The 19,980-nt window shown below is 39.5% G+C and overlaps 2 protein-coding genes across 2 annotated transcripts in view; both read left to right on the forward strand.

The window, feature by feature from the left end:
• Positions 1 to 229: 229 nt before the first annotated feature.
• LOC129488610 (UDP-glucuronosyltransferase 1A7-like) lies at positions 230 to 1,158 on the forward strand. The gene is given in 2 exon segments (XM_055291047.1): positions 230 to 1,115; positions 1,118 to 1,158. Coding segments are annotated over 2 exon segments (927 nt in total).
• A 9,886-nt stretch (positions 1,159 to 11,044) lies between these two features.
• UGT1A6 (UDP glucuronosyltransferase family 1 member A6) overlaps positions 11,045 to 19,980 on the forward strand; it is a 63,509-nt gene continuing 54,573 nt past the window's right edge. Inside the window, exon 1 of the mRNA XM_055291041.1 lies at positions 11,045 to 12,020. Within this exon, the coding sequence (XP_055147016.1) occupies positions 11,160 to 12,020 (861 nt within the window). The 5' untranslated portion in view covers positions 11,045 to 11,159. The remainder of the gene's footprint in view (positions 12,021 to 19,980) is intronic.

Genomic DNA, 19,980 nt, shown 5'->3' on the forward strand with positions numbered 1-19,980 from the left:
GGCAAAGATGATGAGTTACTCTTTTCTTGAAAACATACAAGTAGGTATCTCAGCAAAGGCTCCTCATATATTATTTTGAGTAAATCATTGGCAGTGAATGTGAATTTTTTTTAAATGAATGAATGAGTACACGCCTTCTTTTGAGGGCAGGTTCTATCTGTACTTCTTCCACCTACTATATTATAGGAGCTTAGAATCCCAGCTGCTGGCTCTGGGCTGAAGTTCTCTGATGGCTTGTGCAGGGTGGACCGGCCTCCTTGCCCTATATGTGTGTCTACTGCTGATCTGTGGCTTTGCCAAGGCAGGGAAGCTGCTGGTAGTGCCCATGGATGGCAGCCACTGGTTCACCATGCAGTCGGTGGTGGAGAAACTCATCCTCAGGGGGCATGAGGTGGTCGTAGTCATGCCAGAGGTGAGTTGGCAACTGGGAAGATCACTGAATTGCACAGTGAAGACTTACTCAACCTCATACACTCTGGAGGATCAGGACCGGGAATTCATGGGTTTTGCCGATGCTCAGTGGACGGCACCGCTGCGAAGTGCATTTTCTCTATTAACAAGTTCATCCAATGGTATTTTTGACTTATTTTTTTCAAATTGCAGGAGTTTGTTTAAGGACAAAAAATTAGTAGAATACTTAAAGGAGAGTTCTTTTGATGCGGTGTTTCTCGATCCTTTTGATATCTGTGGCTTAGTTGTTGCCAAATATTTCTCCCTCCCCTCTGTGGTCTTCGCCAGAGGAATATTTTGCCACTATCTTGAAGAAGGTGCACAGTGCCCTGCACCTCTTTCCTATGTCCCCAGAATTCTCTTAGGGTTCTCAGATGCCATGACTTTCAAGGAGAGAGTATGGAACCACATCGTGCACTTGGAGGAATATTTATTTTGCCCCCATTTTTTCAAAAATGTCTTAGAAATAGCCTCTGAAATTCTCCAAACCCCTGTCACGGCATATGATCTCTACAGTCACACATCAATTTGGTTGTTGCGAACTGACTTTGTTTTGGACTATCCCAAACCTGTGATGCCCAACATGATCTTCATTGGTGGTATCAACTGCCATCAGGGAAAGCCATTGCCTATGGTAAGTTATCTCCCCTTTAGCACATTAAGAATAATCTGGCTTTGGAAATTAAAAGATTTCTTACTGAACTATAATTTATCATTTACATTTGTCCCATTTGGAATTTCTTTCTGGTTTAAGGAATTCTTTTGTACCAATTCACTTAATTGTTGGGTAGCAAATTGTATAAAGCAGCTCTTGTTCATATGTAAGTGTATACAATTGATATAATTGTAGATCATATCTAGGCTGCAATCTAAATGCTATTTTTGGAAAAATACAAAAAACCACAGTAAGAAATGAAACTTCCCTTTTTTGCTAATTCGGTACTACCCCCAGAGGAAAATATTCTTAGCAGTTTTGTGTGAATTGTTTTCAATTTTTTTGAAATTATACTATGTATATTCATATATTTAGGGTAAATTATCACTTCTATTTTATTAATATAAAATCTAATGTGCTGGCTATTTTTTATGTTAGATTTTTCTCTTGTCAATAAGTTAAAGATATCTTTACAGGTCAATGCATACAGATTTGACACTTTCTTTTAATAATTGCATGATAGTCTTTACTTTGGATGCAATGTAGTTTTCCAACCAATTAATATTGATAGAGATTTAAGTGTTTTCCATTTTTGGGGTTTATGAACAATAATAAGAATTCTTATATACTTTCTTTACATTATATATATTTTCATATTTTTGCTTTTATCTCAGTAGGGTATCATCCTATGAGTTTGGTTCTTGATTTTCATTAAATGAGTGAGATTGGCATCCTTTTGCTATTACATCTTCCTACTCAAGAATATGAATCCCTCATTATTTATTTGGATTTTGTTTTATGTCCATAGATAAACTTTTGCACTTTATAAAAGTATTTTATCTTTCTTATTAACCTTTATTCCTCTGCATTTCATTATTTTTGAAACCATTATGTGCAAGGCAATTTTCCCGTTTCTCTTTTGAATTAACTGTGCATAATTAATGTACTGCTTTGGGTTTTACACATTTATCTTGTATGTAGTCATATTACTAACCTCTCGTATTAGTATGTAAGGTGTATTAAGTATGCAATATCATCTGCAAATTATTCCCTCCCCTGGTATTTATACTTCTTATTTTGGTGGAGCATATAGTTCCAAAACATTATTAATATTGTTGGTCTAGCCAGCTTAAATTAGGATTCGGTCACTTGCAATTGAAAAAGTCTTGACAAATACAAGAGTAAGGCTCTTGGCAAATGCATAGTTGCTAAATCCAGGTGAAACACCTGGTGTCTCATCTAAGTATATTATTTTATTAGGGATGGAGTATACATTTTTATCTATTGTTCTGGCTTCTTACAAAGTGCAGTAGACTTTGTAACACAGTCACATTCTCTCTCATATTGGCAGATGTTTGGTGAAAGAGTGACTGTTCAACCAACTCATGGGAAAATGCAACCATGCTCTTTCTATAAAGCAGGGAGACTACAGTTGTAGGCCTTTCAAATGAAACATGACTTTCAGCTCTTGGCAAGACCAGGCAAGGAGATGCAAGCTGTAGGACGCTAAGAGGATAGACTTGTCAAAGTGTCTCTCCCCCGTTTACCCTCTATCAAATACAGCACCAGACACCACTCAGGTATTGCCTGCAGCCTCACCCTCTAGCCAAGCATGTGGCCTGCCACTTTCTGAACCCATGCTGAGTTTGCTGTGGCTCAAAGTGTCACCCAAAGGGTTTTAGAGATATAGAAATCTATATATGATTCTATACCACCTATAATGGTATATGATAGATCTATAAAATGTGAAACACTGAACCACAGATAGTTTTACATATTTTGGTTATTTGTATATCTTCAATGGTATATAAAATATATGCATTTATATACCTTTAAGGAATATATATATGATAGGATTCATAGATGTGGAAGGTTATGTATTAATGTATATATTTATAAATATAAAATAAATATAATTATCAAGGAAGAATTCAGATCACAAAGAGTGCCCTTTGGCAAAGAGCCCTGGATATGGCTCAACCGCAAAAGTAAATTGTCACAGAAAAATTTATGGACACTGTATAGTGTTCCTTTCTTGTTTCATATGGGCAGGGTGTGTCTTGGAAAAGTATACAGTTTTTTGTACCTTGTTGGACAACAGGATTCATAGTCTGCATTTCATCTGTCTGATGAAAAGAAAGCATTGCTTGATGATACAGTGTGTGTGTATGTGGTGTTTGTGCATGTATGAGTCTGTATGTGCAGGTGTGTTTGTGTGCAATGTCTTAAGCTCTACACAGGAGATTTTTTTCTGAAAGGTTTCCTATAACAAAATCTTATTGAGTCTATCCAGGGGAATTACATCCAGGGATGTAATTAAATACTTTAACAAGGATGGTAGATCACCATTCAGGAGAACATTAAAATGGTTTTGTTTTGTATTTTTAGTAGAGATGGGGTTTCACCATGTTGGCCAGGCTGGTCTCTGACTCCTGACTTCAAGTGATCCGCCCACCTCGGCCTTTCAAAGTATTGAGATTACAGGCATGAGCCACCACACCCGGACTTAAAATGGTTTTAGTGAGAAAAAAAGAAAATCACTTCCACTTTTCTTGACTTTTTGGTGAATTACAGCAGAATTGATGGTTGAATCCAGTTATAAAGAATTCTAGCTTAATCTACACCATCTAGGGCCAGTGCAGCTCTGGAGAACTGGGGCTGGGATGTGGTTACAGCAAGAAAAGATCTATGCTTTCCCCATTGCTCTCGCATTCTGTTTTTGATCCAAATTCAAATTTACCTGTTACTAGGCAAGCCCAAGGCCTCCCTCCAAGATTATTTATTTCAACGTTTTATTATCAAAGTTTTCAAACATATACTATGTGTACCCATATAGCCATTCTTAGGTTAAATAATTTTCAATATTTTGCTGTACTGCTTCGTCTTTCTCCGTTTTTTCTTTCATTTTAAAGAAAAATTTTGACTTTTTGTTTTAATGTTGTCTCATCACGAGATACTCCACTAAATATAAAAAATAAGGAAAATTTGTTTCATAGACACAATACCTAAGACAATCAATAATTCTTTAATATTATCTCATTTTCAATCCTTAATTAAATTTATCCTGATTGTCTCAAAAAGGTCTTTTACATGTAGATCAATGGAATAGAATTTAAAGTCCAGAAATAATCCTGTACATCCTTTGCCTTGATTTTTGCCATGGTGCCAAGACCATTGAAATGGCAAAGAATAGTGTCTTCAACAGAGGGCTCTGGGACAACTGCATATCCAAGTCCAAGAGAATGAAGTTGCACCCTTACCTTGTATCATATGCAAAAATTAACTTGAAATGGATCAAAGACCTAAATAGAAAATCTAAAACTGTAAAACTCTTAGAAGAAAACATTAGGAAAATATTCATGACCTTGGATTTGGAAATGGTTTCTGAGATTTTTTTTTCTTGTACCGAAAGTACAAGGAACTAAAACAAGAAAAAGAAGAGATAAATCTGACTTTATCAAAATGTTTTTATATAAAAACTTCTGTATATCAAAGGACACTATCAAGAGAATGAAAAGACAACTCATGTGGGCGCCCTTATTAAGGTGTGCAGATAAACACGCACATTCTTGACATGGAGGCTCTCCCATGAAACATCCTATTTTTTCCTTTCCTGTGAAACTTTCTGAACAGGTGAGCCCAGGTGGAGCCTCCACCTACGTTAGAACCTAACTTTCTGTGGCTTTCTGAACTACCTAGTTTCAGAAGTTAAGTGTGGATTACTGCTGCTTTCCTTGACTGTCTCTCTCTCTCTCCTTCAATCTGTCTTGATAATGTGATATCAAACATGATACACTACCGCTTTGGCCCACTCAGGATATTCTGGTGGTGCCCTCTGGCCTGCACCCTCCCACCGGCTATGAAGGTCAACCATAATCTCGCCTTCCCTAGCCTCACTGGCTTTATTTTATGCAACATTCCAACTCTCCTCTTTCCACCTCCCCTGTTACTTTCCCCTCCCTATTTTATTCCTCTTTTCTATCTCCTTCCCCACCTATGTCTTTCCTTTCTGTCACTTTTTCTGCATGATTCCTGCCCCAGAGGGGTCAACAAAAAAGGGCATCCCACTGGCTGACTCATGCAGGGAAGCTGTCAGTAATTAATTAGCAAGGGAGGGAAGTTGTACCCCAAGTCTTGGTTTCAACACTAGAGGACTTTAGGAGGTGGTTCAATGTAGTGTTTGAGCATGCGGACCCTGGAGTCGTCCAAGCCTGATTTCATAAGTACTTCAGCTGTGACACTTGCATAAACTTGTGTAAAAACTCAGCGTTATCTAGATTAAATATGATAATGCATGCAGATGCCTGGCATGTGGCTATGAATCAACAATCCCCGTAATTCGGTGGGTGATATGCATTTTCCAGCACAATTATTTCCAACCTCCACAAGATTAATGATCTTAACCATGCATTCAGACTCTCTTCAAAACAACATGGTGAGATATCAATGTTGTCTTCTTGATGCAAGTTTCCCTTGAATGATTTAAACTTCAGATGAGTGGACTGTTTCCTTAGGGAGAATTTGCAAATTAAATATAATAAAAGCTAACATATATTGGAGGCTTACCATGTACCAGATGCTACCCTAAGTATTTACATGGAAGCTGGCATTATTGGCAGACCTATTTTTCAGATGATGAAACTGAGGCACAGAGGGGTTGAGTGACTTGCCCAAGGTTATGCCTCAAGTAAGTGGGGGAGCCAGAATTCAAGCCCATACATTCTTTGTAAGAAAAAAAAAAAAAAAAAAAAAAGGAAAGAAAGAAAGGCTGAGTGTGGTGGCTCACACATGTAATCACAGCACTTTAGGAGGCCAAGGCAGGAAGATCACTTAAGCCCAGGAGTTTGAGACCAGCCTGGACAACATAGGGAGACACTGTCTCTACAAAAAATGTTTTAAAAATTAGCTGGGCATGGTGGCACATGCCTGTGGTCCCAGCTACTCAGGAGGCTGAGGTGAGAGGATCGCCTGTAAACCCAGGAGGTTAAGGCTGCAGTGAGCCATGACTATTTCACTCCACTCCAGCCTGGGTGATAGACTAAGACCTTGTCTTAAAATAAATAAATCAATAAATACATAAATAAATAAAATTTAAAAATTGGTATGTAATTCATGTATCACAAAATTCAGTGGTTTTCTGTGTGCTCCCAGATACAATCAACCATCACCAATATCTAATTCCAGATCATTTTCCTCACTCCAAAAAGAAACCCCATGCCCACTGGCAGTCACTCCTTATTTCTCCCCCTTCTTCTACCCCTCAGCACTAATTTACTTTCTGTCTGTATGGATTTGCCTATTCTGGGCATTTCATGGAAATGGAAGCCTTTATGACTGGCTTCTTTCACTTAGTTTTGTGGCTTATCCATGTTGTAGCATGAATCAGTATTTCATTCTTTAACATGGCTGAATATTTCATTGTATGGATTTACCACATTTTTTTAATCCATTCATCAGTTGGTGGACATTTGGGTTGTTTCCCATTTTCAGCCATGAACAATAATGTTGCTGTGAACATTTGTATATGATAAACCCTGTTGTTCTAATTTTCGAGCCCACATGCCCAACCTCTATACCTGACTGCCTCCCTGTGTTGACAGGAAACTTCTTGGGAAATGTACTATCTCCATCCTTTTGGGAATGTCACATGGAGTGAAATGTGCCTAGAGTGGGTTTGACTTACATCACATGGTCTCTAATCCCTCAACAAACATGAGTTCATCTTGTTTTTGTTGGTATTACAGAATAACATGCAGCTGGCTCTTTTTAAAAAAATTTAATATTAAATGTCCTTCATTGAACAAATATCTGTTGAGAGTCTTTGTGTGATGGGATATGGCCATAATCAAATGAACATGGCTTTGCCATTCTAATGGAGAGGAAGGCATTGATTAGCTACAAACTGTGAAACATACTTTGAAAGAAAAGTAAAGGATGCAAAGAGAGCTGATCATAGGGCGCTTTGCAGGATGAGGAGTGGCAATCTTGGGGGAAGTTGGGGGGGATGGTGTGCCAAGCAGGGAAGATGGCAGGTGCAGCATGAAGCCAAATGTTTGGAATCACAGCATGTTCCTTCCCTTCATCCCTGTGTTCCAGGGTCTCTTTACTTCATAAACATGGGCAAGTGGAAATCCTACTTTATGTCTCTTCTGTATAATCCCTTTGTCATGGCTTACTTAGTGGCCTGTGCCCCTCCCCACTGCTCCTGGGACCACAGCCCACATTGTTACAAGCCCCTGAAGGAAGTTATAAACACCTTATTTTCTACTAGGACAGGTGCCCCTGGAACTGTCAGGCTGGACAAGCCATACTTACCCGCACTTCCCTATCCCATCTGTGGGTGATTCAGACTTGACTATTGTTATCACACTAAGCTAAACTGGGGCTCACTCACCCAGTGCAGTAAGGCCAAACATCCACACTGAGATTTGCAATGGGAGAAAGGAAGGCATTTATGTTCAGGGCACCAAGCAAGGAGTGTTAGGAGGCTTATACTTAAGACCCAATCTCTCTGATGGCTTGCAAGTAAAGGTTTTTAAGGGCAAGGATACATTTTAGGAAAACAGAAGTTACAAGAAGAAATCGCAAATCAATACACAGAGGTTACACATTGGTTTGGTCATGAGAAGTGAGGGCATGCAGGTCAAAGATTTTCTGATTTGCAATTAGCTAAGGAAGAGAAGCTTGGTTTAAAATTTGGGGTTAGCAGAAAAGAATGTTAACTCTTGCTCATGAGTGTGACTTCCTCCAGGAACAAAGAATGGCTGTCAGAGTTCAGTCCTTAGTTCCCCTTATCTGAGGTCTGCCTGCCAATGAATCCATTTGATGGGAGTCCAAGTTTCTGAAAAACAGCTCAGGGACATATGTTAAGAAGTGATCTGTAGGGAACCGAACATCTCTGGACTCTAACTTCCTTGGCTATTGTTTTAGGCTACTATTACCTTCTTGCTTATCAAGTACCTTATTTATTTCTCAGGGCCAGGTAGCTGCCTGGAATTTCCTTTGAAGAACCCAAGATTTTCCTTTATTTCCATGCTTGGAGGAACCCACAGGCCCCTAAAAGGGATTCCTGCTTCATCTCACCATTTTGGACCTGCCTCAAGATCTGGGCCCAGAGCATTCTGACTTTTGCAGCCCCACCCCACAGCCGATCAAATAGATTAAATTGCTCCTGCATCCCATGTCACATATGTCTATGTAACTTGGTGAGCTAATCTGTAGTGGATTCATTGACATGTAGTTATGTTTTTATAGCCATTTCGTAAAATATTCATAAATTCAATTTTTGCCATTTTATTATTCTAGATTCAGCGAATTTCTTTTTTTAAGTCTCAAACATTTTGCAGGTCCTTTGAAATCTTGCAGGTGGGTCCTGGCTCCATTACTTATGGGTCGTAGGTCATACAAAGGTCTGAAAGAGTGAGCACCTTAGAAGCAAACCTCTCCATAGGGTCCATGTTTCCAGACCTTCTTATTCCCAACATGAAATTACCTTCACGCACATCTTTGGGTCTCTCCTCTATTCAAAATGCCAGCTATCCTCCATTTACTTTTTGGGAAATCTGCTTTGGCCAACAGAGATTTGTTTTATCTTAGGATCTACTTCTTTCATGCCACTGGAATATGTCACAAGCCTGAGTCATTCAGCCTGCAGCAATCCCTGAGAAAAAAAAATCGGCCTTTGCCTGGACACTCAGGTGATACCTGAGGACACCTTGACTCCCACAGCACCAACAAGGGCAGGCCTGGGTCTCCAGCGGAGCTACTCTTTAGGGATCGTCATTATGACAAATAGACATGCCCAATTCCTCTGGCTAGTGTCCAGTGCAGACACACACACACACACACACACACACCATTCTTAGTACAGTCAAAGCTCACAGGAGAAAGAAAAATGTTTTCTAATACCTTCTTAATTTGCAAGAAGGTGTTAGGAATTCAAGGGATGGTATGCATAGTGATGTTAGTTTCACTTCTTCAGCTCCTTCCTCCAACTGATGTTCTGTAGGGACTTCTGGGACTAAGAACAGGACCCACATATGAGCAACAGGATTTTCAGAGCAAGGCTGTGGTTGGAAGGGCTCAGACCAACATCCACAGCAGAGTGGAGGTCTAGTATAAAGAATGTGAAGTTTGTAGCATCTCTTGATCCTGCTATTCCTACATGCTTGCTTAAGCCATTCTTCCTCTAGATGAACTGTCCTTTGAAGGAAACCTGCCTAATGTCTGCCTGCTCAAGAAGGTGGACCTGAGCTCTGTTCACTTTGCAACCTTCCTGGAGTCTTATTGCTATCTAGATGAACTCAAAGCAAGATGCTGCCGCCCCCATGACTTTGATCATTATAAGCTGGCAATCCTCTTGGGAGGTTGATCCCAGCTTGGACTGAGCTGAGTCTTCGCATGCCTTGAACAATGAATTTGCATCCTGGTTATGTTCCCCATGGGGGTCAGCCCTGTCCTTGGAGTAGCCCCTCTAATCATGTTGCTCAGGCTTCTTCTCCCTTCCTGGGCCCCAGAACACCTCCAGTGCCAAACTTGTGGGTGAGAACAGGAACTCGCGTGCCAGCCAGGTGTGCGTGACTAGCTCTGGGCAAGTCTGTTCTAGTAATTCAAGGTACCACCTCTCACTGGGACAGCCTAGTTTCTACACAGGTCTTGCTCTGGGACCGCCCTCAGCATTGTGATTAGCAGGCAGGGCCAGTGTGACCCTCCCTTTCTGGGCCTCAGTTGAGAAACCCGAAGCTCAGAGGAGTCACTCCCCTGGCAGATGGGTGGCTGGGGTGGAAGCAGATACCAGGCTTTCTGACTCCTGCTCTAGGATTCTCACCACGTACTGGCTAGACTTACACTTCTCAAATCTTAATTTCTTAAAGGCAAGTAACAGTTTGAATGTTGTTATATTGTGATGTATAATAAGAAATATATATGTTTGTCTTTGTTTCCTGGCCAGAGCTCCTGAAACCGTAAGTGGTGGGAGCGATAAACGTGAACAAAGAATCTTTTGTTATTCAAAACAGATCCCTTTCGATCACATCTAAGTTTATGTAAAGGAGATGTAAAGTCTCTAATGATGAGGGCTAGTTGCCAGGGAACAACCCTTGCGATTAGAGGGATGAAAGGAGAGAGAGATTGAAGATTGATTTGATCACCAATGGGCAACAATCTAATCAGTCATGCCTACTATGTACGGAAGCCTACATAAAAACTCAAAAGGGCAGGGTTCAGAGAGCTTTCAAGTTGCTGAAGGTGTGGAGGGTGGGGCACCCAGAGATGGCAGATGGGGCTCCATGGCCCTACCCCCGTATCTTGTTCTTTGTACTTTTTCCTCTGGCTATTCATCTGTGTTGTTTGCAATATCCTTTGTAATAAACCAAACCTAGTAAGTAAACTGTTTTCTTCAGTTCTATGAGCCATTCTAGCAAATGATTGACTCCAAGAAAGAGGGTGTGTGAATCTCTGATTTTTGCCAAGTCAGACAGAAGTTGTGGGTAACCTGGGGACCTACTACTTGCAATTGGTGTCTGAAGTGGGGGCAGTCTTGTAGGACTGAGCCCTTAACCTGTGGGGTCCGTGCTAACTCAGAATTCAAGTCAGAATGGAATTGAATTGTAGGATACCAGGCTGGTGTTAGAGAATAGGTCCGTGTGAAAGAAAAATTCCCACACATCATGGACATAACAGACGTCAATCATGAGGAAACCAGCAAGTTCAGGATAGAGAATTGGCAGGGGGTCCTCAGGGGTCTCTCCAAGTCATCTTCAAAGTGTTGCTATAACTTTTCAGAGAGGGAGAAGCAGACTTGTGGAGCTGAAGAGAAACACCCAGAAGCTCAGGTGAAAGCTGACATGGCCATAGTTGGTTCATATTAACTGTGTGCTTAAAAAGGTTAAATATTAATTTGGGTTCTTACATATTAAAGGGCAGAATTCAGAGCAAGGGAGAGGTAGACAGGACCTGCCAAAAGCAGTGGTTAGTTTAGGGAAAATAGCTAGGAGCCCTGTGATTTGGAGGGTGAAAACTCTTTATTACTGTTGTTACTTTAACTCTTTCCAGGATGGCCTGCCTCCTTCGCGCATTTCAGAGAATCTCTGCAGGGATTTTCTTCTTAGCACTTTGGGGCATGGTTATAGGTGACAAGCTGCTGGTGGTCCCTCAGGATGGAAGCCACTGGCTTAGTATGAAGGATATAGTTGAGGTTCTCAGTGACCGGGGTCATGAGATTGTAGTGGTGGTGCCTGAAGTTAATTTGCTTTTGAAAGAATCCAAATACTACACAAGAAAAATCCATCCAGTGCCGTATGACCAAGAAGAGATGAAGAACCGTTACCAATCATTTGGAAACAACCACTTTGCTGAGCGATCATTCCTGACTGCTCCTCAGACAGAGTACAGGAATAACATGATCGTTATCGGCCTGTACTTCATCAACTGCCAGAGCCTCCTGCAGGACAGGGACACACTGAACTTCCTCAAGGAGAGCAAGTTCGATGCTCTTTTCACAGACCCAGCCTTACCCTGTGGGGTGATCCTGGCTGAGTATTTGGGCCTACCGTCCGTGTACCTCTTCAGGGGTTTTCCGTGTTCCCTGGAGCATACATTCAGCAGAAGCCCAGACCCTGTGTCCTACATTCCCAGGTGCTACACAAAGTTTTCAGACCACATGACTTTTTCCCAACGAGTGGCCAACTTCCTTGTTAAATTGTTGGAGCCCTATCTATTCTATTGTCTGTTTTCAAAGTATGAAGAACTCGCATCAGCTCTCCTCAAGAGAGATGTGGATATAATCACCTTATATCAGAAGGTCTCTATTTGGCTGTTAAGATATGACTTTGTACTTGAGTATCCTAGGCCGGTCATGCCAAACATGGTCTTCATTGGAGGTACCAACTGTAAGAAGAGGAAAGACTTGTCTCAGGTTGGTGGGTTTATTTCTTTTGGACTGCCTTGTTTCTTCCAGGCTCTGTCCTCCCTCACCCATTTGGCTCCTTCAGCCCACTGTCCCTTGGAGGATTTCCTGGAGAAATGGTGGGGGGAAAGTGATACCTGGCTGGGAGCAGCAGGAACACATAGGAGACCTGAGGCTGAAGTGATACAGAGGCATTTGGATGAAGACAGGGCTCATGCTTGGCAAGAGTAGGAGATTTGCTTAGCTAGATAATCTGGGAAGTCACATAATCATTGAATGAGCCTTAGAAATGTCCCAGTTCAAACAGAGGCGAAGGCTTGACTAAGGGAACAGGTCCAGGTTAAAATCCATTTTCCCAACTCTGTCCCACGCTTTGTCTCTGGACCTTCAGCCAGGGACCAGCAAGCTGCAGCCTGTGAGCCCAATCTGCTCAAAGGCCTGTTTTTTTTTTTTTTTTTTTTCCTTTTATGTTGAGACCTGTTTTTCTATGGCCCAGAGCTAAGAATGGTTTTTATAGTTTTAAAACAATTTAATAATGAAGAATATGTGCCACAGATGTATTTGGTCTGCAAAACTTACACATGCACTGCCTGGCCTTCTCAGCAAAAGGAGGATGGCCTCTGACCTAAGGCAAGTGTTTACAGATGCCCTCCTGACATGTAGGAAAACGGCCCAGAGTTACTTCGGAAAATAAAAATCTGTGAGTTTTAAATTTTAGTTTAATTATTTACACCTTTGAAGGGCTTCAGGCAACTCCCTCTATCTTTTATGCCAGAATTTTCTTTTCCAGTTCCTTTTTTATCAGAGGGAAAGCCTCAAACAGGTCCCAAAGACCCTTACCTTTCTTCTTTACACCTGCTAATTTCTCTGTTAACAAGTTGAAGAGTTGGCAGGAGCCACTGTGAAAAGGCAAGGGTGAGGGGATGGGGATAACTGAACTGGTTCCAGGGAGTCTGGGGCATGAAATAAAAACTTAGAATGTCAGGATTCTTTTTATTGGGACATAATATAGTTGTACACATTTGGGGGATTCATGTGATATTTTGATACATGTATACGATGTGCGATGATCAAATCAAGGTAATTGAGATATCCATCACCTTGAACATTTATTCCTTCCTTATGTTGGGAATATTCCCATTCTTCATTTCTAGCTATTTTGAACTGCAGAATACATTCTTGTTAACTATAGTCACCCTACTGTCCTATCGCACTTCGGACTTACTCATTCTAATGGTATTTTTGTGCCCGTTAACCAACCCTTTTCTTTTCTTTTCTTTTTTTCTTTTTCTTTTCTTTTTTTCTTTTTCTTTTTTTTCTTTTTTTTTGAGACAGAGTCTCACTCTGTCATCAGGCTGGAGTGCAGTGGTGCGATCTCGGCCCACTGCAACCTCCACCTCCCGGGTTCAAGTGATTCTCCTGCCTCAGCCTCCTGAGTAGCTGGGACTATGGGTGTGCGCCACCATGCCCAGCTAATTTTTGTATTTTTAGTAGAGGTGGGGTTTCACCATGTTGGCCAGGATGGTCTTGATCTCTTGACCTCATGATCCGCCCGCCACAGCCTCCCAAAGTGCTGGGATTACAGACGTGAACTACCTTGCCCGGCCTTCTTCTTTTTTTTTTTTGATCGACATTCTTTATTGGCCCTTTAGATGTTTTTCTCTTTTTTATCAAAGTTTTTGGAGTATTACAAATTTCATTTCTTTTTTCTTTTTCTTTTTTAAATTTTAACCAACCATTTCACCCTCCTTCCCTACTTACCCTTTCCACCTTCTGGTAATTACCAATGAACTCTCTACCTCCATGAGATGCACTTTTTTAGCTTCCACATATAAATGAGAACATGTGGTATTTGTCTTTCTGTGCCTAGATTATTTCACTTAACATAATGACTTCCAGTTACATTTATGTTGCTGCACATGACAGGTCTTCATTCTTTTTTATGGCTGAATAATTTTCCATTGTGTATATGTACTATCTGTGAGTGGAAAACAAAACCAACAAAAAACTTGAAGGGTTTCCTGTTTTCTTACTCAACAACAAACAATGCAGAGGACTTCTGTGAACAAATGTGTGGGGTTTTTTTCTCCACACACCAAGCAAGCAGGCAATTCTGCTAGATACCAGCTGGGTGTCCTCTAATTCAGTTCTGACAGTGTCCACCTGAAGATAGCATCAGGTCCCACAGAGATGGGGCTCAGTCCCTAATTTACATTTGAAGAATGTAAATTAGTACAGCCACTATGAAGAACAGTATGGAGAGTCTTAAAAAAAAAATAGAACTAGAACTGCCTCAATATATCCCATTGCTGGGTATATATCCAAAAGAAAAAAATATATATTGAAGAGCTATCTGCACTTCCATGTTTATTATAGCACTATTCACAATAGCCAAAATGTAGAATCAAACTAAGCACACATCAACGAATGAATGGATAAAGAAAACGTAGGACTGTAATATCGTGAAATATATATTTGGTCTTTATCCTCATTTCCTTATACAGATCTTTCACTTTCTTCATTAAATTTATTCCTAGGTATTATATATTCATTGTAGCTTTTGTAAATGGGGTTGATTTCCTTTTCAGTTTTTTCTCTGTTGGCATTTATAAATGCTACTGATTTTTGTAAGTTGATCTTGTATCCTGCAGCTTTACTGAATTTGCTTGTCAGTTCTAACAGCTTTTGGGTGGAATGTTTAAATTTTTCTAAATATATTATGTCATCTGAGAACAAGAATAATTTGACTTCTTCCTTTCCAGCTTGGATGCCCTTTATTTATTTCTCTTGCTTAATTGCTTTGGATAGGACTTCCAGTACTATGAAGAATAACAGTGGTGACAGTCAGCATCTTTGTCTTATTCCAGATTTTAGAGGAACAGTTTTCAGTTTTACCCTTTTCAGTATGATGTTAGCTGTGGGTTTATCATATATGGCTTTTATTGTTTTGAGGTATGTTCCTTCTGTAGCCAGTTTATTGAGAGTGTGTACCATAAAAGGACGTTGAATTTTGTTGAACGTTTTTTCAGCATCTACAATGATCATATGAGTTCTGTCCTAAATTCTGTCAATGTATTAATATCAATATATCAATAAATGTATCAAGATTAATTATCTTTTTAACGTGTTATTGAATTTGGTTTCCTGGTATTTTGTTGAGATTTTTGCATCTATATTCATTAGAGATACGGGTCTGCAGTTTTCTTTTTTTTGTTGTGTCCTTGTCTGGTTTTGGTATCAGGGTAACACTGGTCTCATAGGATGAGTTTGGAAGTATTCTCTCCTCTTCATTTTTCTGTAATAGTTTGAGTAGAATTGGTATTAGTTCTTTTAAAAATGGTTGGTAGAATTCAGCAGTGAATCCATCCTGTCCTGGGCTTTTCTTTGATGAGAGACTTTTTATTACTGCTTCAATCTTGTTACTTATATTGGTTTGTTGAGGTTTTCTATTACTTCTTTGTTCAATCTTGGTAGGTTGTTTGTGTTTGGAAATGTATCCATTTCCTCTAGGTTTTCTAATTTGTTGGCATACAGTAGTTCACAATAATCGCTAATGATCCTTTGTATTTCTGTGGGGTCAGTTGCTGTGTTTCCTTTTTCATTTCTGATTTTTCCTGAGTGTTTTCTCTTTTTCTTAGTCTAGCTCAAGGTTTGCCAATTTTGTTTATCTTTTTTTTTAAACAACTTTTTGTTTCATTGGTCTTTTTCATTGTTTATTTAGTCTCAATTTAATTTATTTTTTCCCTGATCTTTATTATTTCTTTCCTTCTACAAAGTTTGAGTTTGGTTTACTTTTGCTTTTTTAGTTCCTTGAGGTGCATTGTTAGGTTGTTTATTCAAAATCTTTCTGCTTTTTGGATGTAGGCATTTATTGTTAAAAACTTCTCTCTTAGTTCTGGTTTTGCTCTAGCCCATAGATTTTGATACATTGTGTTTCCATTTTCATTTGTTTCAAGTAATTTTTAAATTTCCTTTTTAATTTCAGGAAAATCTAATTAAGAAGTTAATAAGCAAAAGTTATGCATTTATTTAGTGATTTCATACTATTGATTGAATCAAATCTATTTATTCCTTCTCCTGGAAGTCTAGGGTATTGGAAAAAAGTAAATGAAAGCTATTTATTCTTATTACAAAGATATATTTGGCATAAGAAGGAAAAAATATCATTTCTGCACGTTGGTACCAATCATCTTATTTTTTCAAAAAGTTGTACTCAGTTATATTAAGAAACTGGGCTATAGTGAATATACTTTTTGAGCCCTGTGACCCTGTATCTGGTGCTTGACCTCGTTTGTATCTCAACTGTATTCCCAGCATGTCATCCTAGAGAACATTCTGTATTGTGATATGTAATTATCAACATGCACTTTTAATTATTAGGAATTAAATTAAAGTGATCAGAATAGAATTTCTTTTGTCCAACAATCAAACCCTTTCAACACTATGAAAAAAATGTGTCTTTGGACAGATGGAAATGTCTGGAACCAGATAGAGGTGTCAGTTGCAAAACATGAATGTGCTAAATGCCATGAAATTGTTCACTTTAACGTGGTTAATTTTATGTCACTTCATCACAATAAATTATTTAAGAAAAGAAGATATATCACAGATCATAGAAAATGAAGCCCTGATTTATAGCTTAAAAATGCAGTCCTCGTTAGGCAAATCACATAATCAGGCAATACATAAAGTAAACAGAACACGTGTGGCCAATAAAACTTTAAGAACATCTTTAATTTCAGAAATAATCCAAGAAATTCAGATTAATAAACAGTGGAATTCAATTTTGCCTATCAGGTTAGTAAGCATGCTTTATAGGTAACTATTGGCCCAACTATAAAACAAATACATTTCTAAAAAAAATGTGCAAAGCCTTTTGAAAACCATAGCTTGGTGACCATTTTTTACGTAATGCTATGATTCACAAAGAAAGAGTATCCTTTCTCATGGTAACCTCTGGGCTCCCAGCCTCACCTTGTGGAAGAGTAAGGCAGGATCACTTCCCTCTTATTCCCGTGTTGGTGTGACTTTGCGACTTTGACCAAAGCCTTACCTGCCTCCTCTGCTCAAGGAGGGACTTGGCCATCTCAGAGGGCTGCTTGGTTTCTGTCCAAGCTGGCCCTCGGAGAAGCTCTTTGGCCACCCAGGTGGTGATTCCTGCTGTAAGAACATCAGAGGCTGAGCCACCAGGCAGTCCCAGATGTCCTGAAACAAGTTACCCCAGCCCTGCCCAGGGCCTCCTCTCTAGCCCTGTGCACCTCATCACCTGTCCCAAAACAGTTCTACTTATGCCAGATTCTCATAGGTGCCTTGCAACCTTTCTGTCTATCTCTCTGGTCCTCACTTCTTCCCCAGAATCTCATGCTGTTGCATGGAAGAAAAAAGAACCTTTGTTTTTAGGCCCTTCTCTTCCTATAGGGGCTTGAATCCAGGCCAGATGCTGGGACACTCTTATGCTGTCCTTTTTGCTATTTAGTTGAGTTTCATCTGCCCCAGGGCTAACCTCTTTTCCTTTTGGTATGGCTAGGTTTCAAATATCTCCATTTTAGAAGTGAATTTAGCTTTGCATTTCATTATTAGAAGGGTCATTGGAGTGTTTTTCTTAGAACAAAAGAGGTCAGAAGTAAATCCTAGTCTCTTCTACTTGTGATACAAAGAACTGTTCAAGCCTTCTGAAGGACAGGGCCATTCACACCATAGAGTCAGGTCATGGCCAGAGCTCTGGCTCTAGGACATCCTCTCTTCCCAGCCTGGTCTGTAGAAAGGAATAGAATGCAAGCTCAGGCCTAGAGCCTAGCTAGGCCTGAATACAGGCTGAAACTTTCTCGCTGAGAGGTTATAAAAACAATGAATGTGGTTTTCTTGCAGCATTTTTTAAGGAGCATTTTCCCAGAAAACTAGACCCCAGTTCCTCAGGACTAGTTCTGTTCCCAAGTTTCCTCCTCTTATGTTCTGGAATCATCTAAATAGTAGTTCTCAAATAGAACTGATTTTTCCCCTAGGACAGATACGTCTGAAGACATTTTTAGTGTTGCAATTGGAGAGGCGAAACAGTCAGTAGGACGTAGGTAGAGGCCAGGGATGCTGTTGAAAGTTGTACAATGTGTGAAAAATACCCGTCCCCCAACTCCCAACAAAGAATTACTCTGGCTCAAAATGTCACGAGTGCTGAAATTGAGAAACTCTGATCTAAATCAATTCCAAGTGAATCCAGTGGTGTCTACCCAGCAAGGCCCCCAGCCTGGAGGTGTGGAGGGCAGCAAGGATCCTGTGCCCACCTTCTGAGCTGTTTGTCTCCCTACAGAGGTCTTTACAAGGAATGCTCATTCAGGCTGAATCTCAGCCTTTGTTGGCTGAGCTGTGGGTTCATTCTAGGCAACTCAGTAGAACAAAAGCCCCAAAATGCCAAGTCATTCTTAATAGGCACTTTTTAAAATATGTGGCTTAGGCCAATGTCTACAATGCCTTTAAAATTCTGCCTCTCTTTCAAAACCCTGTGTTTATCTTTATGGCTGATTATCTGGGGCATTTCCAGGCATGTGGAACAGTTTGGCAGCAGTGTTTCTGTTAATAGGTAATTATCTAAAGAGTAGCTGAATGCTAGAATGATTCAGCTAAAAAAGTATTCAACATGAGTACATAAAAGACTAGAAACTTGACTGTTTAGTAATTTAGATAACTCCAGGATAATGAGAATAAGGGGTTATAAAAATATAACTTTATTATGATGCAATTCACATACATACAATTCACTCATTTTAATCGTTTTCAGTATAGTCACAGATTTTTACAACCATCACCATAGTCAACCTTAGAACATTTTCAGTCACTCCCGAAAGATACCTTATATCTATTATCACTCACTCTTCTTTCTCTCCTTCCTCCAGCCCCTGGTAGCCATTAATCAACTTTCTGTCCTTATGGATTTGTCTGTTTCTATGGATTCCATTCACAAAATATATGAGTAACTTTTTCCCTTTAGCATAAAGATTTCAAGGTTCATTCATGTTGTGGAATAACTTTATATTGCCAAATAATATTCTGTTCTATGCATATACCACAGTTTGTATATCTACTTGTAAATTGATGGACATTTGGGTTGTTTCCCCTTTTTTGCTATTATGAATAAAGCTACTGTGGACATATTTGTGTGTGAGTTTTGTTGGGGTATGCGTTTTCAGTTCTCTTGGGTATATACTTAGTAGTGGAATTGCTGGGTTATATGGTAACTGTATACTTAATCTTTTGAGGAACTGCCAGTGTTTGTCTTGATTACTGTAGCTTTTGTTGTTGTTGTTGTTTTGTTTCGTTTTGTTTTTAGTAGAGACAGGGTTTTGCCATGTTGGCCAGGCTGGTCTCAAACTCCTGACCTTAGGTGATCCACCTGCCTCAAGCTCCCAAAGTGCTGGGATTTCAGGCGTGCACCACTGCGCCCAGACTTGATTACTGTAGCTTTATAGCAAGTTTGAAATTGGGAATTACAAGTCTTCTAAATTTGTTATTTCTTAAGTTGTTTTGGCCATACTGGGTACCTTGAATTTCCATATGAATGTTAGGGCCAGTTTGTCAATTTCTGCAAAAAATTCCAGCTGGAATTTTGATAGAAATTGTGTTGAATCTATAGGTCAATTTGTGAGTTATTGCCAACTTAATGAGATTAAATCTTCTGATTCATAAACATGGGATGTCTTTCCTTTTACTTAGGTCTTCTTTAATATCTTTCAACATTATTTTTTACTTTTCAGTGTAAAGTGCCACACTTAAAAAAATTAAATCTATTCCTATTTTATTCTTTTTAGACGCTATTTTAAATAGAATTGTTTTCTTAATTCTAATTTTGTATTGTTCATTGCTAGTGTCTAGAAATACAGTTGAGTTTTGTATATTGATCTCGTACTTCAACATTTCTGAACTTGTTTATTTGTTCTAATAGTTTTTTTAGTGGATTTCTTAGGATTTTCTACATTCA

This window comes from Symphalangus syndactylus, chromosome 8 (assembly GCF_028878055.3).
Source record: "Symphalangus syndactylus isolate Jambi chromosome 8, NHGRI_mSymSyn1-v2.1_pri, whole genome shotgun sequence".
NCBI lineage: Eukaryota > Metazoa > Chordata > Mammalia > Primates > Hylobatidae > Symphalangus > Symphalangus syndactylus.